Below are 26083 nucleotides of genomic sequence, written 5' to 3'. Positions count from 1 at the left end.
AAATAATCAGCATTTGTATCATTGAATTTGTTAAATTGTTATTTTCATTATAACAATTTAAAGAGTAGTATAATTAACTGAATTAGGACTAATCATTGCTTTAAAATAGCTTCAGCCTCCCGGAATGGGGATGCCAACATGTTTCTAAAATATACATTCCAGCATCATTTTTTTAAAAAGTGTTGTTTCAACTAAATTCTGGAAAGAAACATTGATTTATAAATATATACACTTACTTCTTACTTGTTTTACAATAGGTTTCATTGGCTCCAACCAAATCTGAATAAAAAAAATAGACAAATAAACGGACAAACATTATCATACAACTAAATCAATTCTAACAGTTGTAAAATTTATCTGCTTGCATCTCTCGCTTAAAAACTAATTTAGCTAAACTAAATCTGGTAAATAAAAACATCTGTTAACATACTTTTCAGAAATGTAGTGAAAAAGATGGGATAAGGAATTGCAATATATTCTAATTAAAGAACACTCTTGCAATTAATCTCAGGAAAAAAATCTGTCCATATTAATACTTTGGAGTTTGAGCCAATTAGAAAGAGCATACTGAATATAATATTTAGTTGCAAAACTGAATCTATTAGTTCATTTCATGAAGCAAAACTTCAAGTTATTTTACATGTTTGCTTATCGTGTTATATGAACCAAGATCTTGATTCTCTAAACCAAGTTGAAGAAATAAATGAAATAAATGAAATACAAAACAACACAGTAGCTATATTTTTTGTAGATATGTACTCATGGACTTGAAGGATCCTCCATTGAGGATCCTTCAAGTCCATGAGTACATATCTACAAAAAATATTGAGGATTTGTGGAATTTATGTTTCTTTATGTAGACTTTTGGTCATTGCACAACATTTCTGATTTGTAAGAAGGCAATCTATAATCACATTAATGAAAAACTTTTATTTACATTTTCACTACAGACTTTTTTAAGCAAACAAACAAAATCAAAGAATGATAACAATATAAAAACATGCTACATACCCAATATGATTGCATGTTTTGGAACTCAATTCCAAAATAGTCAGATTCAATCAAATTCAGACGATTAAATATCTCTGTCAGTAGTTTCTGGCCACAACATTTTGACTGGAAAAATAAAAATTTATAATTAACTTTTATGATAATTGAGGTGTATTAAATGTTGAAAAATGTTAATGTTAATTTCAAAGGTCTGTATTAAAAAAATCAAAGTTTTAAACTGTTCAAATCAAGAAAAAGATCATTATATACGTATACAGCAATACAGTGTGTAAGGTTTTTTTTGTACTATTACCATTTTCATGTTGCATAAATTCCAACAAAATTCTAAAGCACCTTATTTTCTTTCCATCTCATAATATATCTTAATATATACATAATAAAGATCTTATGTATACAGTATATTTCAATAGATCATCTGGTTTTAAGAAATCATCTAATATAAACATAATGAAAGCTACTTTAAATTAAACTTTAGGTTTTAAATTGGACTGGAAGGAAATTAAAATTATATAATAATAGAAGCATGATCTTTCTTATAATCTGACAGCAGCTAGATGCTATTGAGCTATAATTCTTAGCATTCTTTATTTGCCATCATTCATAAAGGTGGAGGTGGATGTTGAACTGGAATAGCAAAAAATGTCCCAATGAGAAGTTACCCCTCAAGATTGTCACATTTGTCTGACAGTCTTCACAACTGCATTTGGCCCAATTTCCAAAAATATTACAGTGCCACTTGACTTACAGCAGTTCATTTAGTGACAGTTTGAAGTTATAACGGCACTGAAAAAGTTACCTATGACCATTTTTCACACAACCTTTGCAGCATCCTCATGGTCATGTGATCAAAATTTGGATGCTTAGCAACTGACTCATATTTATGGCAGTTACAGTGTCCTGAGCTCATGTGAACACTTTTTGCTACCTTCTGACAAGCAAAGCCAATGGGAAAGCCAGGTTCACTTAATAACTGTGTTACGAACGGTGTTAACAACTGCAATTATTCACTTAACAATTGTGGCAAGAAAGGTCATAAAATGAGGCAAAACTCACTTAACAAATGACTTGCTTAGCAACAGAAATTCTGGGCTCAATTGTGGTCATAACTCAGGGACTATTTGTATTAAAAGCTGCCATAAACCTTGCAACCTTTAAAAATTCCCAAACTTCAATATGTCAGATAAATTTCTCCCTATTTAGAGTAGATTTAAGTAGTAAAATTTCAGCTCTGCCCACTAAAGCAAAACATGGCAGCTAATACGATTAACACAGACTACTCTATCTTTAGTGGATAAATTAGGAATTAAGCTCACAACCTAGGACTCCAAAACTGAGTTTATAACATGTGTTAACATACATTTACATTTTTATCATTTTTTTCCATTTTATTCTTGTAAACTGCTCACAGTAGCTCCACAAGATGGACAGCAAATAAATTTAACAAATAAATAAATAACGAATAATATAAAGCCAAGAAAGTTCTGGCATATGTTCACAGCTCCTGGAATGAGGAAAAGCCTTACTACCATACACACTGTTATCAACTGAAGCTTCTGAACTGTCCTCAAGAGATTTTCCAAAGAAATTCTCTGATCATTAATCACTTTACCCAGGGTACCCCCATCTACACTAAATTATAGTTGTACTGGCAGTCCTCAATTTACCACCACAATTGAGGCCAAAATTTCCATTGCTAAGCATGCAGTTGAGTGAGTTTCGACCAATTTTATGAACTTTCATGCCACAGTTGTTAAATTAATCACTATAGCTGTTAAATTAGTAATAGGATTGTTAAGTGACAACTTTGCTTGTTAGAAAGTTGCAAAAGGTAATCACATGACCCTGGGACACCGCAGCCGTCATAAATACATGCCAGTCGCCAAGCATCCAAAATCTGATCACGTGACTATGGTATGATGTTACAGCGGTCATGAGTGAAAGACAGTCATAAGTCACTTTTTTCAGTGTTGTTGTAACTTCAAACGCACTAAATGAATAGTCATAAATTGAGGATTACCTGTAAATTATCTGTGTTACTAATAAATATCCCTAGATTATGATATTAACACTATAATATTTATATATTATTCATTTGGAAACATCCTGTAGTGAGGTCTTCCTCAGATTCTAAATATATGGAATTTACTAGTGGATTCAGGCACTTATCCATCCCAATATCATTTGAATTAGAAATCTAGAAAGAAAAGGAGAATTATATATCATCTACAAATTAATAATATTATAAACCAAAAATTGCAAACGGCCACTATTAAAAAGCATGGAAAAATAATGAAAATCTGTGGGAATCTAAACAGTATGCAGCGGAAATTACAGGGCCCTAGTTTCGGGAATGAACTGTAAGGCCTTCAATTCAATTCAAACATCTACCGTGTTTCCCTGAAAATAAGACCCTATCTTATATTTTTATGAACCCTGAAATAAGCGCTTGGCCTTATTGCAATGCGCTCAAAAGCCCGATTGAGCTTATTATCAGGAGATGTCTTATTTTGGGGGGAAACAGGGTATCGTAGAAGAATCAATGAGTTATCCATCAATCAGTTCCCTCATCTTTGAATCATAAATAAAATAGATTTTTCAAATCAATCACTTCCAAGATAAGGTGATTCAGTATTTTATGAATAAACATGGGTAAGTTATATATTTATGTTCTTCCCCAATAAGTAAAAAAATTGATTTCTATTTGCTCCCATTTAGTAATTTTACAGAACTCCCTGCTATTATAAAGCACAAAGATACCACTTCTCAACTGTTCCATTTGGCTCATTCAACAAAAGAAACTCCCATCTCTTTAAAGTAACTAAAAGTGTAACTGTATTGAAAAATCCATCTAGGCATGGCACAAGCAAAGTCAGTTTTGAGATTTTCCTGCGAAAACCCACATAGGTAATTCCACTTTTTCCCTCCAGGCCACCCACAGTTCATAGTTCACCAACTGAGTTCAATTCTTTTGCTTTAGAAAAAGCAGTCTGGTCAAAACATTCTTCATTACTTGGTCTTGTTAGATAATGTCTCTCCAGGAACATATGGTTCACTTACATTCCACAGCCTCCTTCCACCCTTAGGAATTCACCACCCTCCTTCATCACTGTTTGACAAAGCTGCGAGCGAAAGAAGGTACAGGCAACTACCAATATGGAGTCGAGTCAGGTTTGATACTATTTACCATACCATTCAAGATTTATGCAGGGAACTAAAAATTTAAAGAATTTCCTGCAACATTTATTTGTGCAATTTAGAAGCAGATTCAACTTCACAAAAACTTTGGGGGTGTAGGACATTAAAAGTCAAGCAAGCATGCAAGCAAAAAAAAAACAAGCAACAAGAAGCCTTCACTTTTGCACACACACACATCACTTTTACACACACACACACACACAACAGTGTGTGTGTGTGTGTGTGTGAGAGAGAGAGAGAGAGAGAGAGAGAGAGACCACTGCTGCAATTACTTAGGTTTTCAATCTTTCAAGAATAGCTCCAATTTCTTAAAAAATAAAATGGATCCTCAAAACTGTTATATTTATGAAGCATAGAATTAATTCCAAATTAGTCATGAATTTTTGCTTGAGTTTTTTGTTGCATGTTGTGCTTTTGAGTCAGTATTGACTCCTGGGAACGACATGGACATGTCCATGCAGTTTATTGGCGATATTTTCAGAAATAACTTGACAGTGCCTTCTTCCTAGGGATGAGAAATATGACTGGCCCACCCAGCTGAGTTCTTGCCTAAAACAGGACTAATATTTAGAGTCCCTCAATTTTTAGCCCAGTGTCTTTAACCACTACACCAAACTGACTCTCTGTGATGTTTTAACATTCTCCAAAAAATGATAACATTTTCTTCTAGCAATTTCAACTAGGCCCTCAAGCTATTTATTATATTTTTCATTATTTTTCACTTTATCTGTCAAGATACTATTAATTCATGCAATGGATATACCTGTTTAGAAAACCAGAATGTATTTTATACTCTTAACTTAAAATTTTGTGTGTTTTCAGATACATATCATAAACTGAAAGTTTCATACAGTAGTCTCACATCGTTGCAATGTTGATGACAACACTGAAAGTCTGTAAGAGTCTTTAAAGTTTATAAAGTTGCAATAGAACTTTCCCATTTGAAAAGAAGATTTGTAGCTCAGAGTTGAACTTGATGCTCTCTGAACTTGGCTGTTTTCTTGCAGACGTTTCATTACTAAATCAGGTAACATCATCATCAGTGCTAGTCTTAGTCCATTCAATGATGTTACCTAGTCTGGTATTGAAATGTCTGCAAGAAAACTGAAGTCAGACTGCACCAAGGATCCCAGAATTTCCTATTGTGAATTATTTTTCAATCTTTTATTGCCGAGTACAGCTTAGATTTACAACATTGTTACAATGCTGCATATAATAATCCTGCAACCTTAATTTTAACAAAGAAAATAGTAACTAGAAGAACTAGATCTATTTTGAACTTCATGTTGCCCAGAAAAACTGGTAATGCTAGTTTTCTGGGGTAGATCATATTTAAACCTACTTACCTTATTTTTTAATTAGAAACAACATTAGGCCTTTGTAAACCCTCAAATCTAATTCTTTACATACTGAAACACCATGTCCACTTAAAAGTCTGATATGACCTCTTTAAGAGCTTGTTGTCTAAACAAGCATGTCCATGCAGAAAATATTTCCATCAGGATGCTATTGAAGTAAGGTGCATTGCCAAAGCACTTCAGAAGCAATTCTGTTAAAATCATTATTTGTACATGTACGTGTATACTCAGAAGATGTGAGAGGTCCTCAAAGTAGCCAGGTGGGCCTTTGAAAGGATGTGATACTTTGACAGTTCAAACAGTGATTCAAAGAGATGCATTGAATTAGTCCTGCATCACCCTTGGTATGCAAATAGTTTTACACAGCCTTAGTATTTACCATTAGTTAATAGTAAGGATTAAGGATTACAAAATGGATTGTAACTACAGAATATTCCCATGATCTACACAAAAAAGGATCCAGTTTTTGGCTAACAAAAGATTTTAGATTCAGCCAATGGTATAAATTAGCTAAATTAAAACTTGATTTAAGCCACTGCCTATTTGGCTGTGTAATGTTGCTCCGATTAATCAAACTAAAGCTGTCTATAACTCAATTTCTTTGTGTCAACTATACACAGTTGTTCCTACTAAAATCTACCAAACCTCTCCCAATAGTTTATTTCTACTTTATCTCTATGTGACTTGTTTTAGTGTCCTTTTATTTCAACTGGTATAATTCTCAAGTAACTTTCTTCTCTTATTTTTAGACCTCTTCTGAGATACGCAAATGGCAATCTTTTCTATACCACAAATCCATCTATAATGAGAACACTTTGAAAGAAATGCTTCCATGAATTAACAGAAAAACATTTGAAGAAATAACACAATAGTGATTTACAGTAATCAACATTTAATTTAACATTTCTCTTTTTTAACATGTAAATCTTCATGTATTCCAAGTACATTTTGTGTTCTGGAATATAATCTAAATATCTCTAGGGTTGCTAATTCTTACTTCTTTAATACAAGAGTATATACTCTAATGTTCACAAATAAGAAATGCATCTGACTGTGTTGCATTATGTAATTCAATTCTGAAGTTATGGGGGCTAACATCTGCCCTTTTAGTTATGGGAAATTACACTGTTTAATCAAATCAAACACTTGGCCAGGGTCTAAAATAAGTAAGCAACATGTTTCATTAACCAAGCAAAAATACAAGGAGAATCTTTGTCTCAAACACCCTTCTCCTGCTGCTGCATGAACCCCTGTATCTGAATTAAATTATATACTGGTAGTCCTTGATTTACAACCTCAATTATGGTCATAGTTCAGTGTATAGTATATAGTATATAGGAACTTAAAAATCCACTGTTACATGGAATAATGATATGGTCTGGGGTTTCAGCTATGTAACACAAAAATAAACAGAATCTTGAAAGTGCAAATTCTTGACTGAATATGTCAGGACATATCTACCATTTTAGATCCCAGCCTAACACACACACTCAGAGAAGTCAAGATGAGTGTAGATAAATTCTAGATACTTTAATTTGGCCTCATAGGAAGAACTGGCATGTACTGAAGTTCCTGGGGTCATGTGATCATCTTTTGCAACCTTCTAACAAGCAAAGTCAATGGGGAATCTAGATTCATTTAACAAACATGGTACTAACGTAACAACTTCAGGGATTCACTTTATGACTGTGGTAATAAAGGTCATAAAATGGGGCAAAAGTAATCTAACAACTGTCTTGTTTCAACAGCAATTTTGGGCTCAATTGTAGTTGTACGTCGAGGACTACCTTGTAATACTATGTACTTCATCATCTACATTACAAATTATTCTGAAAAACTGAAGATACACATTTTTATTTTCTTGTCCTTACGAAGAAAAATCAAGTAAATCAGTTCTGATCACCTTTCTTGTGTAGATTAGTCTTTGGGTATAATGTCATTTTGGTATTTTTCCATTAAGCACTGCTTAAAGATTGCAATAGTGATCACAAATCTATACATTATTTCAGGGGTGAAATCTAAATTTTTTCCCTACTGGTTCTGTGGGCGTGGCTTGGTGGGCATGGCAGGAGAGGGATACTGCAAAATCTCCATTCCCTCCCCACTCCAGGCGGAAGGATATTGCAGAATCCCCATTCCCACCCACTCTGAGGCCAGCTAGAGGTGGTATTTGCCGGTTCTCCGAACTACTCAAAATTTCCGCTACCGGTTCTCCAGAACCTGTCAGAACCTGATGGATTTCACCCCTGCATTATTTATGATTATTTCCCTTCTTATTCACAAAAATTACAGTAAAACATTTATGCAGTTTAATACTGTCCACAAATGCTTTAGAACTCACCTCCCCCTAATAATCTTTCCAAAATTATTATGTTGTTCTCTTTTTAAAAGAAAGCATTTTCCCTGAAAGAATAAAATAAATTTTAACTGCTCACTACAGTAATATTAACACACAAATATAAGGACAAGAATTGGTAAGCTGGGAATCCAGAATTGGGTTTTGTAAACAGAAACTGTAAGTCATTCATTACAAAAAGTTTAAGAAAGAGAAGTTCAAGATTTAAACCCCTGTCATAAATATATGTAGCATCACATTTTTAAGCTGTTCTTTATCTTATTAAAGATTATTTTACTAAAGTTGTTCATACAGGTAGTCCTTATTTACAACTACTTTGGACAACAACCATTAACTGTTAAAATACAGTAGTGAAAAAATCAATTTTGCTAACAATATCTGCATTTACAACCTTCACAGCATCTATTACATATTTACCATTATTGTCAATCAGTTTGTATCTTTCTGTTCCTGATTCTTTTGCCTGATACACTCCCCTTTATAGTGTGCAGACATTACTAAACAAGCTACTCTTCCTGAGCTGCTTTTCTCTGCAGCACAAGGCATCCATAAAAAGTGCTAACTGGGAGTTAACAAGCTGTTCTGACCTTAATTAGTTAATTAGAACCCTCCAGCCTGCCTGATACTGACAAAATCATGCTAAGCAAACAGCAAGTGCTAGCTTATTTCTATCTGTATTCCTCATAGTATGCCTGCTTATTCTCTTGTAATCCCTTCCTCTCCAATGAATATAAATACAAACATTAATTCTCTTCTTGCTAATTGTCCCAGCACTGGAGTGAACATTCCATAGGATGGGGGAATGGAAGAAAAGGGCTAGGAATTTTTTAACCAGTTTCCTTATGAGTCACGTTTCCTTGCCATTTCAGCTCACCTGGCTGTCTGGAGTTGTATCCTTCCTAAAGCAAAGGAAAGCTGAAATAAAATAATATGCACAGTCATGGCTGTGTGATTTTCACTAGCAACCATTTTGTTTAATGACCAATTTGCTGTTCCAATTTCAGTTGCTGAATGAGGATTACCTGTACAGTATGTTTAACAGAGTGTCTATTTAAATTGAATCCCTGAATTCCCATGAGATTTCTAAGAGAAAGGGTTATTGCAAGAACCTTCATGACAAAAGGCAAATTTATTTTTATAGCCAATTGAAAGAAGGCCAGGTCATGATGAAGGGCTACCTGCAGGTGAATGAAAATTGTATTTGTGGTGTTAGGATAAACTGCAGGGGCTTATCCATATATTACTGGGAGTCAAGATAATGATTTGAAGGCACACAAAATCCTTTTCTTACTAGAGGAAAAAACAATATGGAGATTTAATTGAATTTAGTACTCTAGGAAGGTAAATAAAATAAATAATTTAATGCAGTTTTAAAAGTTCTTCAAGTTTTTCAATGTTGTACTAAGATCTTCCATTTCCAGAGAACCTAGACCGACCTGGATAAATTAGGACAAGTAAGTACAACAGCAACAACTGAAGAGGTACTTACAGGCAAAATGCCACCAGTTAATCCAAAAATAATTGTATTGTCACTTTCCCCAAACTTTATAGCAAAAATGGCCAATATATGACCTTCAAATTTGGACATTTCAATTCTCAATAGAACTAGAAAATCAATATCACTAAAATTAGCGTGTTACTTTATCAAGAACAAGCATCCTACCTCTTGAATGATGCATTCTTTGAACCCCAAATCCTGTTTAATTTCACTAGTCCTGAATGAGAGGTAAAACTGTTGTTCTTAAAAACTTCTTCAAAGGAAAGTCAGGCCATTAACAAAATAACAGGTTTTACCATATTTCAGCCAAATAACAGGGACAACACAAAACCTAAATTGCTTTTGCAGAAACAGCCTGTAATATCCTCGGCCATGAATTACTAACTCTCTTTTGAGGGCAGATAAAAATAAGCTTCAGGCAGTTTATTTGCCAAATTTAGAATATTCAGAGTCATGACAAACATCTGGCAATAATTCTTTCTGGAATTTAGTCTTTTTTTCTGACTGGCAACAAGATGCACACTATGCTAAACAGTATTCAATCTATTGAAGAACAATTGTCTAATAGGATTTGAAAGCATTAATCCTGCCACACCCCGCATTTCTAAAGCTGATTACACTTTCCCATTGTATAGAAGAAGTTTCAAGAAATAAATTTTGTTTTATGAAGAAATATCCAAAAAAGAATCAAAATATAATTTTTTTTGTTAGAAAAAAGAAAAACATAACAATTGATGCATAATGTTTGTGCACAAAACATTATTATCCAAAGACAGTTGGTTTTAAGAAGGATTTGTTTTTATGATAATAAAAGAAAAAATTGTGATACATCTCTTATTGAGTTGGGAAGAACAGTATACTTCATACAAATTGTATGGGATTGGACTAGATGACCTTCAAGGTCTTCCAGCCCTATGATTCTATGAAATTGCCACTCTGGAGACAAGTGAGAAATGCTTTCTCTGACAATGCTAAAAATGTAGTAAACTGATCTATAGTGACTACTGGCAATGTTCTTTAGCATTACAGCCAATACAACAGCCTAAACAAAATGACACATTTTACAATTATTGAAATACATTTGGGAAGCTTCTAGTAAGTAATTCACTAAAGATGAAATTAGCGCTTCTACGGTTGCAAACCAAATGGAAACCTTCATTAGACATTGTTATATTTTTAAGAACTTAATATTAATAGTATAGTACTTTTTATGATAAAGGAACTAATTATATCCCCAAGACATGTATACACACATATACACCTTAAACAAAGCATTCCGATTTAATTCCAGTGTTAAAGTGCTTTTAAATACGTAATCCATGAGTCTAGATTCTCACTCAAATAAATCCATTTTCCAAAGAGCAAGTTTAAACATTTGGATATAACACCTTCCTGAAATCTTACCTCAATATCAAGTACTTCCTGAGTGTTATCCAAAAGCTTGACTTTGATTTCTATAGATCTTTCATATGTTCTAGGAGATGTTGAGACCATGGCAGAAGAAATATTCTGTCCTGATTCTAGAGTACTCACTCCAGAATTTTTCTGCACTCCCAAACGAGATCCTGGAGTCTGCAATACTCTGTAAGTGCCTTCTATTTCTCCCATTTTTCACATCAATAATCTAAAGTGAAACACAGAGATTAGATTTTAATATGAGAACTCAAAAATGAATGAAGCAAAATACTGCTTTTTACAGTCTTGGGAAAGTTTGTAAAATAATGAAATTAACTGATCCTATGGTAAGAATAACCAATCTTTAAGGGCTAGCTTTAAGGGAGGGGGGTGTATGACGAAGGATTGTTGGTGTGTAAAAAAAAATAAAACAAGAAAGGTAGGGCTATACATGAGTTTGGCCAGGATTTTCTGGTTTTTCTTTTAATCTTTTAAGGTGTGGACTTTTTTTCTGGGCTTTTAAAACTACTTTTGTACTGCTTTAAGGCCCTTAAAACTAATTTTAAGGCTATTTGTAAGGCTTTTAAGCCTACTTTCAAATTTCTAAGGCTACTTTTGTACTATTTTAAGGCTTTAAAAGCAACTTTTGCTTTATAATAGTTTTGTGTATTACTAACTCAAAATGATAGGAAGCTAAATTTTAGCTTTGTAGTAAGAAGGACAGCTTTCTGGGAGAAATAAACAAGTTAAAAAATGAGATTCACAAACTACCAGTTCTGTAATTTATCTTGCACATTCAGTAGCCAAACCAATGAATATTCTTTAATCACACCTGTGCATCATTCATCTAGTTGAAAATTTGTAACAATGTACTGTAACTACATTTGAGATATTAAAATGAAATGCCATTCACATTCAGGATACAGTGTGCTCATTTCAAGTTTCAACATCAGCTCAATCCCCAGGCAAGAGACCAGAGTGCAAATATAATGTCTTGACTTGGTAATACTGAATTGAAGATTGGAGGTTTATTTTCATTTCCAAATGTAGATGGAACATATTTTCAAACATGGATTGGATGGCCAATAAATACTGTTAAATATAAATAAATGTTCAATTGGAGTCTTCTATACATTTTTGCAAGATGTATTCAGAGCAAAATATGACAACTAACCAAAAAGCACTATTTCAATTTCAAGAAAAGTAAACTGAGGTATACTTTGGTTCAGAGGATATGTAGTTCATACCAGTAAAGTTTTACTCTCACACACACGCGCACACATAGTTTCCTGCCTTTATATGCTTCTTAAAATTGCTTCTTTATATGCATATTTACATGATTTACAAATAATGCCTCAATATCCAATTGCATAAAACTTTGGTATTACTGCAAAATAACTGTTCCTAAAACATGTTTTACAATTCTTAAAATAAAAACTAATACAGTATGTAAATGTATATGCATGTCTTTAGTAATAGCCATTATAAAGAGAAGAAATTGTTCTTAAAAAAATCAAAATCACCACTAATATTTTGGTTCAATTAAATAATTCAGCTCAATCAAAATAGTACAAGCATAGACAATAATCTCATAACTTTTCCATTTATAGCCCACTGAATGTCTGAACCTTTGCCCATAGTTGTCTGTGGCATTAAAAAAAGGGAAAGGAATCTTGGCAGCCTCACTGGATAAAATAAGTCATTGGGAAGCTTTCCCCAGTCTGGGCAATACATCCTTCAGAAGTATTGGCAATTCTCATAATCCTTAGTCAATGGCTCCATATGTGTTTGCAGAGTCCATTCTATCCATAGAACGTACAATGAATGTCAATCATTAATTTAAAATCTCTTTTTAAAAAGGCTATGATTTTAATTACTAATGTCTTAATTTTTATGTTAGTGCCATGATGTCTAAAATTACAGTATCATTTGTATTTTAGGCTTGAAGTCTACATTAATTTTCAAGGAAAGATATAGAATAGATTGTAATGCACTACTGAAGCAAAGCTACTTGAGCACATTTAGCAGTCAATGCAAGGTACCAGTTTTGACCTTTCAAGCCTTACATGGCATGGAGCCAGTTTATCTGAGAGACTGTCTCTTCAAGATTACATCTACCATCCAATTTCATTTTTTTTTCCATTTTATTTGATTTATATACCGCCCTACTCCCGAAGGACTCAGGGCTGTGAACAGACACAAGATAAAACACATAGAATACAAAAATTTAAGAGCAGAAGTAAAATCGAATTAAATCAATTTAGCCCAAGACAAATTTAAAACCCCAGGTTAAGAACAAATTAAAATTTACATTAAAATTTACATTAAAAAGAGAATGGGAGAGGTTAGGCCAGACCAGCCTGGTGAAATAAAAAGGTCTTGAGAGCGCGGCGGAAGGTGCATAGATCCGGGATCCTCCGTATCTCCGGGGGGAGCTTGTTCCAGATAGTAGGTGCCCCCACAGAGAAGGCTCTTCCCCTGGGGGCCGCCAGCCAACATTGTTTGGCTGACGGCACACGGAGGAGTCCCTCTCTGTGAGAGCGTACCAGCCGGTGGGAGGCCGTTTGCGGCAGCAGGCGGTCCCGTAAATCAGGTTCAACAATCAGGTTCAACAGGAGATGTGTACTGCAAATCCTGTCTGCAAATGAATTCCATCTGACAGGACCTAGGAAGGGTTTTTTCTGCCATGATGCCTACTCTTTAGAACATAAATCTCCTCAGAAGTAAAGTTAGGCCCAACCCTTTTCTAGGCCTTCTAGAAAACATGTTTTTTCCAGCAAGTCTGGCAATCCTCTGGTATCAGGGACCCCACATGCTGGCTGTATTATATATACTGTGATATTTTCTTCGTCATGATCTTATTTTACCCATGATTATTGTTTTAATTGTTTTTAATTAGTTTTGTAGTATTTTTAAAAATAGATGTTACTGTATACTTCCCAGAATCACTTTGTGAGGGATAGACAGCCATCTAAATTTGACAGATAAATAAATGAATAAATGAATTTGCTAAAGGGAAGTCTGACTTTAGTGAGAAGTTTCTCACTAAAAGGTTATCCTTTTTTAAGAACACCAAACAGCTACTAATTATTCATCCATACTATCCATCTTCTGAATGATGCAGATTGTTTATTGACAGTAAATATTAATATCTGAATTATATTTTGAAATAAATTTCTCCCATCATGATTCTGTAAAAAGGCAATAAAAAGTAAGAACTTTGCTTTGAATAAATCCTAGTAGTCAAGAGATGTGCTTTGTGGAACAGTCAAATTCTATTATTATTTCTAAAAAATAATAATATGTTTAGAAAATAAAAAAAGGAACTTGGAACTTCATTCAATCTATGTGTGCTATTATACACCTATAACCCTACTAACGGGCCAATACCAACACGATTAGCTAAGGGGTCAATCAAGGTCAAGAAATGTTGAATGATAACATGCACCTGCTCCATTCCATTGGGTAAAAGCTAAAACTAGCTGGGATCCAGCAATGGCCAAGCTAGACAGAATCATTATATAAACACTCAGCAAATGTTTCTGACTCTCAACTTGAGGAAAAACAGGGCAAAGTCCATTGATTTACAAAGGCAGGAGAAAAAGGCTAAGATTTAAACCCCAGAGCAAACATACAGGGCTGAATTTCTATTTTCTGCAATAGATTGGTCTATGTATGTGACATTTCTTGCTGCAATAAACCAGCCTTTTTGGCCATGTTGAGATTTTGAAATTTCTACCACAAGCAACTTTCTTAATACATTGTTTAGTGTTTGAAGAGTCAGGATTTATTACTTGGCTTGTGAAGTCTACCCACAATAGCATCATCCTTCCACTATGCCTTTTTGCTTCAAGACATGCTTTTGTTTCTTCTGCCTAATAATTCAACAATTGCAGTCTTCCAACCCCACCAATTTGACATTTACCCAAGTATTCTGCTTGGACAATACCATCTATTGAGATAACCAAACAGAAGTGACTCAAAGGTGCTTTTTCAAAAGACAACTTGACTTTGTTTTTCCTAGGAAAAAGTACCTTTGAGACAACCATGACCAGGTGTCAAACTTGCAGCCCGCAGGTCAGATGCGTCATGCACCGGCCACACCCACCTGGTTTAGCGAAGAGGAAAAAGTTGCGATACATCATGAGACGCCACCATGACGACATGAGTTTGACACCTCTGATTTGGATGACTGAGGATCTCTACAGATAAACAGAAACGAGAACCTCAAATCTCTGTCTACCTCTTGCCCAACTTTTCCAGAGAAAAAATTAATTATAACAGAGAGCCACCTCATCAGTGGAAAACTCCTAAAGGCAAGAGATAAATTTCTGGTTTTCCTAGATAAAGTTTGTTTATTTAATTTATATTGCCGCCTATTCGCCCATGGCGAATATAAAACTACATTTAAAACAATAAAAACTAACAAAAAGAATCAAATAAATTAATGTAGTACAATATAACAAAATCACTCCCCACCTCCCATCCCCCCGCCCTGGCGACAGCAGATCACACGAGCCATTTAATGGGGTCCATCCCGCAGTTACAGCTATATCCTACTTCAAAAGGCCAAGCCTTTGTGCCTCTAAGAAACTAAGGACTAAGAAACAGTGCTAGGATACAGTTAAAAGTTTTTCAAGGACTACAATCCAAAGGTATGTTACAGCAGCAAGATTCCTCTCAAAGAAGGATAGGGAAGAGGATCTGCAATGATGAAGTCATTCTATTTTGAGAACTTTTTATTATTCTGTGGCCTGAATCCAGGCTACTTCTGCTGCCCAGCTATTTTTTAGGCAAGTCCAATGAGACTCTTGGGAAAGGTAATCTTCCATTCGAATCTTTCCTTGTGTCTCCAAGGAAGATTTCTGTCTCCAAAATGGAGCCTTTCCCCTCTCTCAACTAAAGGGAACATAATATTGCCTTTTTCTGCAAAAAAAACCCAAAAAAAACCCAACCCCCCCCCCCGGTTAATAGCAGAGAAAAACTTTCAACGAGAATACATCTTTTCAACTTCTATGCCCTAATTTTGTTCTGTTCCTCTTCCAATTCTGTCTTGAGCCAATCTTCTCAAGCAAACCCTGCTCTTCTTGATGGTTTTATGCAGACTAAAAATTGAAATACCAATCAGCACAGCTAAGAATAATTTGGAGGCTTTATTTAGAATTTGTTATTATTGCAATATTTAATCCTTTTATTGTCAACAAATACTCTTACAGATGCGTGTTATCTAGGTTCAATTCATCAAAATTGTTTTTGACAATTGCTTAAAAATCTTATCCATAATATTTATATGGAGATAGATAAATAAATCCACTACCCAATATTGAGTTTTATTTTAAATGGTAGTTTGAGAGTTTTAATTTAAATGGTAGTTTAGGAAACTAATTGTAATGAAGATATTTTCTATCACTTTTATTGGCCACCAGTGCTACACAACATTCTGCATGCAATAGTTTAAAAGATGAACTTATAACAATTACATGCAACTTCTAGTATACTGCTAGCCCTGCAAGAAAAATATGATTAAAGATGCCAGGGCAATAAAATGCATTTATGTAAGAAATTAAGGGAATCTAATTGAATTGTATTTATGTTTATTAGATGTAGGTTTCACTCAGAAAGGTTCTGAGCAGTATGCAATTAAAACGCTAAATACAATACACAACTAAAACCAGTAATGAATAAAAGATGAAAGGCTGCAGCTAACCAAACTTAAAAGTACTTTCAGGTGAAAGGGTTTTCATTTAACTTGTAGAGTTAATTCTTATCCAGAGTTCTACAGCTATGCACCACTATTAAAACATCACTGTATAAGAAATATGCATTGGGTATTTCTCCCGGTTCTCAATGTATAGGATGAGAAATATATGAAAGTAGGCATTTATTCCATTTAGTCAGAATGGAACTAGTCTATGATGAATTAAAAAGGTCAAGGTTAGTACTTTGACTGGATCCCAAAATAAATACAAACCATATTTTATGACAAATAATGTAAGGCTCATGAAGGAGCTGATACAATATATGTATTCAGGGGAAATGAAGGTAACATTCTGAAAATGGCACTCTTATTTGATCAAAGGTGAATACACTATTCGAGTATCCATAATCTGTAAATTGCTTCAGGAAAAAAATGATAGATGTAATAGTACTCAATTATTTCTTAGTATGTAATATTGTAACAATCTTTGTGTCTTATCTCATCTGAATGACCAGTCAAGCTTGGTCATGTGACATACATTAATCAGAATTGGAAACAAAACTATTGTTCATATAAATTTTAGGGTTGTGTAATGTTCCAGATTTAATTATAAAAGTTGGCTTCAGAACTTGTTTAAATAGCTACAATTTTCTCCAGAATCACACAATAGTTATAGCAGCAGCCCTATATTTGTAGGAAAAGATGCAGTAGCTTGAAAGAGCTGCAGGCAGATGCTATGTTTGTCTCCTATGCACCCCAAAGGATCTTTTCTGAATTACTTCAAAAGCAGTGCACAGCCCTAATGAAGTTTTTAACATTTTACTGTATTACTTTATTAAACAATGCTTAGAAACCACAGAGAAATTAAAGGATAAAACAGAATATAATTTAATACCAACATGTATGAAAAAGAAACTGTTGTAAATTTAGTAAAAATGAATGATCATTGCAAATAAGAGGCAATATTTTATGCAAATTTACAATTACTAGAGTAACTATAAAAATCCAACATTTGAAATCAAACAAATTTATTGTTTTAATTCCCACTATTCTAAAACAGAATTGTAATATACAAACACACACATATAGACAGTATACCAAAGGTCAGGCCCCACAGGCCAATCTTAATATCTTTTACTACCTTTTGTTCAGGGAAAAATGTTATTGTACTAAAAATGTACAAAGCTCATGTATTAAAAAAGTAAGAAAATGTTTAGAAGAAAATGACAACTACTTCATACATTTAATTTAAACTGTTTAAGGGGGGGTCTAAGTTTTGGTATATACAGTAAATCGTTCTCTAGAAGCCAGAATTATTAGTTTCTAATTGTTTTTATTACATTTTCCCCTTTAATTTCAGTTTAACGCTACAGTATGAACCTAGAGAAAAGGAATCTACAATTTAGAAAATATTTCCAGCAACTTCAATCAGTGCAAATGTTTTGCAAAAAAGGCATGAAAATCACGAAGACTATGTACAAACTTTACCTGTGCACAAATTGACCATAAGCTCCTACTGTCATTTATTTAGCTATAGGTGGTACCTGTTTCTAAAATATTCTCTTTGCAGCAAAATTGTAAATCATCAGTATATATACACATATGCAAACCTTGTGAAAACACAATAGAATATTACCAAGTTTCTAGCTAAAGCAAATTAGAAAAGATAGTGAGATGCAGAAATGTTCAGGAACAACGCTTTGTACTTATAATAACAACGTTTAAAACATACAGGAAAGAGTTCCACCAGCTTTTTAGAAGAAAAACAAAATAAAGTAGGCTGTTTAACATCTTGGAAAAACTGACTTGCATTAAATCTACCAAAATGATAACGACATAAATCAGCTTTTAAAACGCAATTTGTGAAGAATGATCGTGTCATTATAACGTTATTATAAATATACAGCTGATTTTTCATCAGCTAGCGTGGAATCAGGATAATGATAATGTAACTCTATAATGAAAAACAGTTTTAAGACAAACCTCTCTACAAAATTAAAAGTTATGCGGCGTACTTGGGAGCAATCACCAAGATTTAACACAGCCATCAAATCTTGGCTGCAAACATTTAGTTGGGCGCACAGATTGTGGCAACCACTGGTTCCAGGCCAGAAGTCACAGGAATCCCATATGATACCCATCTGGTATGGGTGTTGCCCCGCCCTGTCAAAGGGAGTGGCAGGGGCCAAAGAAACGACCGTAGTTTTGTATTTTCCAGGAAAAGATTGCTAATCCACCCCAGGTTCGACCTCACACCCCCCCCCACCTCATCATACATCTTCGGGCCACGGATCCTAGGAACCGACAGGGTTGACAATAGCGAAAAGCGAAGGGGCTTCGTCTAAAAAGGCCCCCTTTCAACACGGTTCTGAAAAGAGTGAGCCCCCCAACACAGATCCCTATTGCGGGCATCACCCCTTCACCACTGTGCTCGTTCCGCCTTTTTCTCGAACGCGCCCTCACCTTAAACCGCCGCCAAGAAGGACGCCGACGGCCGCCACCGCTGCCACTCGGTCACTCTTTCGCCCGCTCGCGCCTTCTCTGCTTCGCCCCTTCCCCGCTTCAGAAGGCCAGCGCCATCATTGCCTCCCCTTTTGCCCGATACCTGTTGCTATTGGCTGCCGCAGACTTCCCGGGGCGGGGCTTCGATTCCCCCGGTTCCAAGAGCCCAGTCAGCAACCTCGAAGGAGGGCGGAGTGTGCCTGGAGTAGCACGCGGGGGTGTTCTCCCGATTATGGGAGCAGCTCACAAAATGCGTGGCGACAAGAAACTAAGGGCGTTATCCCTAGTGGCATTCGGGACCTTGCAGGGTTGGGCGCGGCATGCATCGCTATTCATGAAGAATGTGTGAACAGAAGGCAAGAGATAGGTTTCCTCAAATGAATAAGCATGGCACCCTGCGAAGTGTGATATTTTCAACTGCTTTTATTATACTGAAATAGAATAAGAAAAACATATAAAAGTGTACCGTTGTGTTACTCCTTTTCAACCTCCCCCCCTCGTCCCAACTAATGCAATGGGAAAATAGTTGTCATACCGGTATCTACACCTCAGAGATGGTAAGGTAAGCATGGGCCACTAAAACAAATGGTGAGAAGTTCTGCTTTTCAAAGTTCCAGCTGTGCCGAACTAGACCTCATAACATCTGCAGCTAGGTGGCCAAATGTGATGAAAAATGGAAAGCATAGGTCAGCTGTATTTAATATATTGCAAGTTCCCCTTTAAGCAACAGAGTCAAATACAATGACTGCAGGTGTTAAGCTGCTTCTACCTTGTGGTTTCATTATTTTTCTGGTCCTTTGGTTTTCTGGTGAACCCCAATTGATGCCAAGTTTGTGCTGTAAAGAGCCAAAGCGGGGAAATAAAGGAGAAAGGAGTCAATATATACTTGGCATGTTTCCAACAAATCAAAGAAAAAAATTGTAATTCTCTTGTTTAAAAAATTAGGTGGAATTTTAGAAAAAAGCTTTTATTTCAGAAAAAGTTTTCAAAAGCACTAAAATTAAAGCATTACCGAACACATTTTTATTCAGTATTTATAGCATGGAAAACTATAACAATCCAATTTCATTTTAATTCTGTGATGTTGGCTTTGTCTCATTTCCTAGAATATAATTTACACAGCTTTATCCTGCTGTTTTCTGTACCATAAAACACCCCCAGCAAGAAAACAGAAAACATAAAGGAAAGTTATGACAATGCATCCTTATACTGGCAGCTTTCTTATTACAGCAAAGATTAGATTCATGAGAAACTTACAGTTGGAATGGACTTTGGAAATCAAATCATCTAACATAATCCAACTCTCTGATCACTGAATGCAAGGTCTACAATGTTGGATGCTACTACATATCCCTGGTAGATAGCCATGGAGTCTGCTTAAATACTTCTATCGAAGAGAATACAACTATCTTTTTTCAACAGTATCTTACATTATTGAATATGTCTTAAGAATTAGTAATTTTTCTTAAGAATTTCTTGAATATGTCTTAATTAGTAATTTTCCCCACTAAAGTTTTCTCAAAATTTGCTTCCCTGCAATTTCTACCCAATGATGCTGATGTTGCCACATGAAGCAACACAAGAAAAACCTGCTCAATCTTTTGCATATTATCCTTTCAGGTGTTGTTGAAGATTGCTATTATTTATTTCCTTCACCTTTCGTCCTTGGGCAAATATATTCAGCTGTTTCAACTTTTTTCATTAGGCTTAGTTTCCAGCCTCCGTATACTCCAAATGTGATATAATACAAAACCAGAATGGGATGGTTATGACACAGTACTTTACTTTTAATGCTTTTCTAGCAGTGCTTTTCTCACTTTTGCATAACATCCAGCTTGTTCTGTTACTCTTAGATCTTTCCCATCACTGACTTGTGTCTTATGCTTTCTTTCTACCTAACTGCAAGATAGTACATTTATGATACAAATACAATCTAATAATAGCTATTCTGCTTTGTCTTCCATCTGAGGAAATATTTTTGTTCAATTTGTTATTTAAAATTAAAAGTATATTTGACATTTATTACAATATATATGCTCCTTCCTGTAATAATTCTGTTATAATATTCCTAAGTGCTCAATTGTTTATATCTCGAGACATAACAGTATATCTCATTGACTGCAGGTGTAACTGGCAATGAATGTAATTGAATGTAATATGTAATATTTTAGTATGCAATAGAAAGAGAAATACTCCAATTCAGTCATTGGTAGAGTGTTTGATTATAATTGCTTTGTAATAGCATGCAAGTACATTTGTGGATTTTATTTCATTTCTTAATCTTTCACTTGTAATTGTAGTTTTTTTCTCAAATCCAAGCCACACAGTTATAATTCAAGGAAAAATAAAGAATTTTTTACTTATGGATTTAAAGTTTAAACCAGAAAAACATCTAAATATTCAGTTTCTACATTTCAAATATATTGGCAATTTCAAAAGAATTTCTATTACTAGAAGTACATATGATCAAACAACACATTAATTTACAGTTTAATGATCGATGTATCATTTTCATTGTGGAACATTCAGTAAAAAATAAATTATTAGTAAACGATATTCTTCAGGTGGGTTGGGCTTCAAGTCTGAACTCATCTTATTTAACCCATGGTGCTGGGGTATCACTGGCAATATGTATGGTTGGGCCTTCCGTAAATGTAATAATCCAGATGGTATCGATTTGAAATCTTAAATCAGATTTGATTTTCTAATAAAAAATCAAATTTGATTTTCTAATAAAAAATCAAATTTGATTTTCTAATAAAAAATCAGATTTGATTTTCTAATAAAAAATCAAATCTGATACAGAATATCAATGATGTGGTGGGTCAGCTCAAAAGTTCTATTCCTACTTGAATGTTTATGAAAGCTCTTAAGCAGGTCCTGAGTATAAAACAGACTATTTAAAGGATTTTTGAAAAATTAGTCTGGACAAAATTGCCAAGTAACAGATTCGAAAGCAATTGGAAAAAAAATCTGCCAGCATAATGAGGTTGCACTTGATTACAGCCCCCATCACTGCTATAATTGAGTACATCTACCTTAATTCGTCCTTAACCACCCTAGTTATCCTTCCACTCTTCCAGCATTATAGACTACTTAAGAAACCTCGGTTTTAATATAGGTAGTTCTCAATTTATGACAATTGAATTCAAAATTTGTTGCTAAACAAGATAATTGTGAACTTTGCCCCATTTTATGACCTTTCTTGCCACAATTGTTAAGTGAACCACTGTAGTAGTTAAGTTAGTAACATTTGTTACCGTAAGTGAATCTGGTTCCCTAGATTTTGCTTGTCAGGTTGCAGAAGGTGATCACATCACCTGGGGACACTGTTATAAATAAGAATCAATTGCCAAGTGTCTGAATTTTGATCATGAGGATACTGCAATGGTCATAAATGTGAAAACATCGTAAGTCATTTTTTTCAATGCTTTTGTAACTTGGCACTAAAATGGTCACTAAATAAATTGTTAAGTCCAAAGTATGATAATTTTAGCCTTGTCCTTTGTGCCTCCACTAAGAACTCTGGGTTGATTTGTATAATTTTTTTAATTTTCTTGGCTCTTCATGGTATTTTCAGTAGTTTAACAATAAATTTCAGAAGCAACAGTATTCTTTCTATCCTGTTTCCTCAAAATCTCATTTTCATACAATGTCACAGAAAACTTGCCTGAATGGATATTTTATTTATTTATTTATTTATTTATTTATTTATTTATTTATTTATTTATTTATTTATTTTTTCAAACTTCTATACCGCCCTTCTCCTTTCGGACTCAGGGCGGTGAACAGCCAAGATGAAAAACATTTATACATAAAAGTTAAAAATAGATTTAAAATAATTAAATAAATTTGGCCCGTAATTTAAAACTTATCAATATCCATATCAAATTTTAAAACCAACATTAAAATCAGGACAGTCTGGCTAACTGAAAAAAATAGGTTTTTAGGGCCCGACGAAAAGTCCGGAGGTCGGAAATCACTCGTATCTCTGAGGGTAGATTGTTCCAAAGGGTAGGTGCCACCACAGAGAAGGCTCTCCCCCTGGGGGTCACCAGCTGACATTGTCTGGCCGACGGCACCCTGAGGAGGCCCTCTCTGTGGGAGCGAACTGGCCGGTGGGAGGCAATTGGTGGCAGAAGGCGGTCCCGTAAGTACCCAGACATATCACAGACATCTCTTCCAAGAGGTATTCTACCATATGCTAGCCTGTGGTATATTTTTTTTATTCCTATTCCTTTACTGTTGACAGCCAACCTGGTCCTGTCTTGTGTCAGAAATGCAAGAACTAGAAAGGGGGAAATTATTAAATTTAAAAAGATTAAAAACTTTAATAAAACATAGATTTATAGCGTTCTAGCCCAATGCCAAACCACATTAATAGCAGGGATATTTCTGACCAGCAAGTCATTCTGTGTGCATGTTGATCCCAGGGGGATAGCTATAAAAGATTGATAGCTATTTGAATAGAGCCACATTTGCAGTAAATATCCTAGTCGTTTAGGAGAAACCCCCATTTTTCCATGTCCTTAGTTCTAGCCAAACTAGTGCACAGTCTATTTAAACATTCTTATAGTGGGGACGAATGAAAATCAGGATGGTTGGGCTAGTAGGATATGATGTACTGTGACATCACTAATGGTGACTGAGAGAAAGGAGGAAAGATGTTGAGATCAGTGGGTGCATGGCTAGTGGGATATATTGTGTTTGGAGCTGCTGAGACAATTGAAAAACATATACAGGCCATTCAGAAGAGGCATCAGCGGCACCATCGTTGTTGTTAAAGAAAGAAAGACTGAAGCATACTTGGCTTTGCTCCAAAAAATTCACCCAGAATCACTTTTTTCAACTCAGGGCAAGAAAAACATGTTGAATTTTATTTCTGCTGCATTGTGACAGATCTAAAAAAGTGTAGAACTCATTGAACGTGATGTATTTGTTTTGGACTGAAAATAAAATTCATTTCTGATTTGTGCATATTGCTAATACACATTAAAGTAATATTTATTGTGTTTAACATTGTAAAAATAATTTTTAAGTAACAGAGCAAATAAAATGTGAGTTAGGATTACTGGAATCAATTATGTAGGAAGATGGTAGACTCCCTTTTAATAGATGTATTCAAACAGAGACTAAGTACTTAGTTTTAATTTCTGTAGTTATACTGGACGGAATTGGACTCTATGTCCTAGGATTTCTTCCAATATTCTAATCAAGTAGCATAGGTAAACAAGCAGTTAATGGAAGAAGCAGAAACTGTTAACATTACCTGTTTAAAATCATACATCACGCAAAAGGGTCATTTTTTAATTTCTTGTATTTGTTATGTAAACACACACATTTGACATAGTCTGTACTGGCCCCATTACAGGGCAAAAAAGTTAACCAGAATTTAGACTGTTATCGTGAAGTCTGAAAATAAAATGGCTTTTTGGTTGCCAAAAATGAAGTCTTTTTTTGGCTCTTATTCCACCACAGTATTAAAACCCCTAATTTGCAATGCTTGCAAACTGCACTTGGGCTCCTGTCCACATGAACCAATGTAACTTTGTAAACTTAAAGAGTATTGTAATCTTTTTAAATACTAAATTTAACATTATGCGGTAAGCTTGAATGATTGTTTTTGAATCTCTCCCACACATTTGCATAAAGTAGATGCAAATCAGAGCTGCAAATGGTGTGATGTACTCACTGGCCTACTCTATGCTTCATTTAACTGTAGATTAATGAATGTAGAAACGGATGTTCTTGGAAGCATCTGGTGATAATATAGCATTTTCCCTCTGCCTCAATTTCATTCAGACTTCCTCAAAAACTTGAGGCATCTAAGGAGACATGATGAAAGATGAAGAATGTTAAGGCACCAAATGTGTCTGGCAAAAGCTTAGCTAGACTGTCACATACTCCAACACCAAAACAAAATAAAGCCAAATAAAATGGAAATGCTAGGACTAAGTTTGCCTGATACTTATTTGCCTGATACCTTTTCTTCAGTGTTGTACTTATTGTGGATTATTTAAAAAATGGCTAGAGTTTACAGTAGCTTACAGAATTCAGCCAGGGTAAATGTTATGGTAAGATTCTTCCATGATTGAAAATACAGTTCAATCATGTTTGGTGCTTTTATATCAAGAAACATCCTATAATTACAAAAATGAAATATAAGTAAACAGACTCAGACACATGTAAAATAGTAATTTAAGTAATAAATACACAACGCCAAATGAATAGATTATTAACCAACTGCTAAAACAGGTCAAATTAAAACCACTTGTACTTGTACTTCTTGCTTAACCCTGAAGAAGTTACTACCCTGCCCAAACTTACAACCATTGCAGTGTCTCTGGAGTCACATAAATAGCAGATGGGTCACCTAAAATGTTGTGTAGTGTCAAGTTTGACGTGTGTCATAGATACACCATTGCTGGTCTATATTGTGTGGTTTTTTTGGCAAGCAATTTTGCCAATATCTTTTTAGTACAAGAATTCACCTTTGTGATTCATATCAAGTAAAAGAAGTATTTCAATTAATTGATTTATTACCTTTATATCTGGCCTTGGAAGTTGGTTAACATGACTGGTCCAAAATCAGAGCTAGCTTTCATGACAGAGAGCTACAACTTAAGTCTTCTCAATTTCTAATCTAATACTTTCCACCACTAGTTCAGCTTCACTTCTACTCATGACGAGTAGAATATACCCTAGCATTCTGCCAGAGATTCACTCCTGTGAACAGTTTTCACTCACAGAAGAATGAAACTGATGTAAAAGGTGGTGGGAAGAATTAAGATCCCAGAGATCGATAGACAGAAATTACCTGAAAAAGTGGCATTTGACATTAAGACAATTGGTACTTTTATTAGTAAATATAGAACTCTCTATACTTGGTGTGTGTGTGCGGTGGCTAGTGGTTGAAGATACAGAGCTTGTCAGCTGGAAATGCTATGCGACAGGGTGAGCTGCTGTTCCTTGCCCCAGCTCCTGCCCACCTAGCAGTTTGAAAGCATACAAATGCAAGTAGATACAGTTGCAAGAAAAAGTATGTGAACCCCTTGGGATTACGTGGAGTT

The 26083-nt window shown here is 34.7% G+C and overlaps 1 protein-coding gene across 5 annotated transcripts in view; it reads right to left on the bottom strand.

Annotated features, from left to right (window-relative positions):
• The window catches only part of FARP2 (FERM, ARH/RhoGEF and pleckstrin domain protein 2), a 65602-nt gene extending 46304 nt beyond the window's left edge, over positions 1-19298 (bottom strand). For 4 of the 5 annotated variants that reach the window (XR_015728456.1, XR_015728457.1, XM_034439530.2 and 1 more), the window contains exons 1-4: positions 18975-19298; positions 10823-11042; positions 1012-1116; positions 237-279 (exon numbers count right to left, since the gene is read on the bottom strand). Coding sequence is in view for 3 of the 5 variants with exons in the window: in XM_034439530.2 (XP_034295421.2) it covers positions 237-279; positions 1012-1116; positions 10823-11026 (352 nt within the window). In the remaining 2 variants the exon portion in view is untranslated. Of the gene's footprint in view, positions 1-236; positions 280-1011; positions 1117-10822; positions 11043-14921; positions 15034-18974 lie in introns of those variants that run through there. The other variant, XM_034439531.3, reaches the window with a different exon arrangement.
• Positions 19299-26083: the final 6785 nt, after the last annotated feature.

This window comes from Pantherophis guttatus, chromosome 6, assembly GCF_059756535.1.
Source record: "Pantherophis guttatus breed Tessera chromosome 6, ASM5975653v1, whole genome shotgun sequence".
NCBI classification, from domain to species: Eukaryota; Metazoa; Chordata; class Lepidosauria; order Squamata; family Colubridae; genus Pantherophis; species Pantherophis guttatus.
The sequence above is the reverse complement of the archived record's forward strand: the minus strand, read 5'-3'. Positions and strand labels throughout refer to the sequence as shown.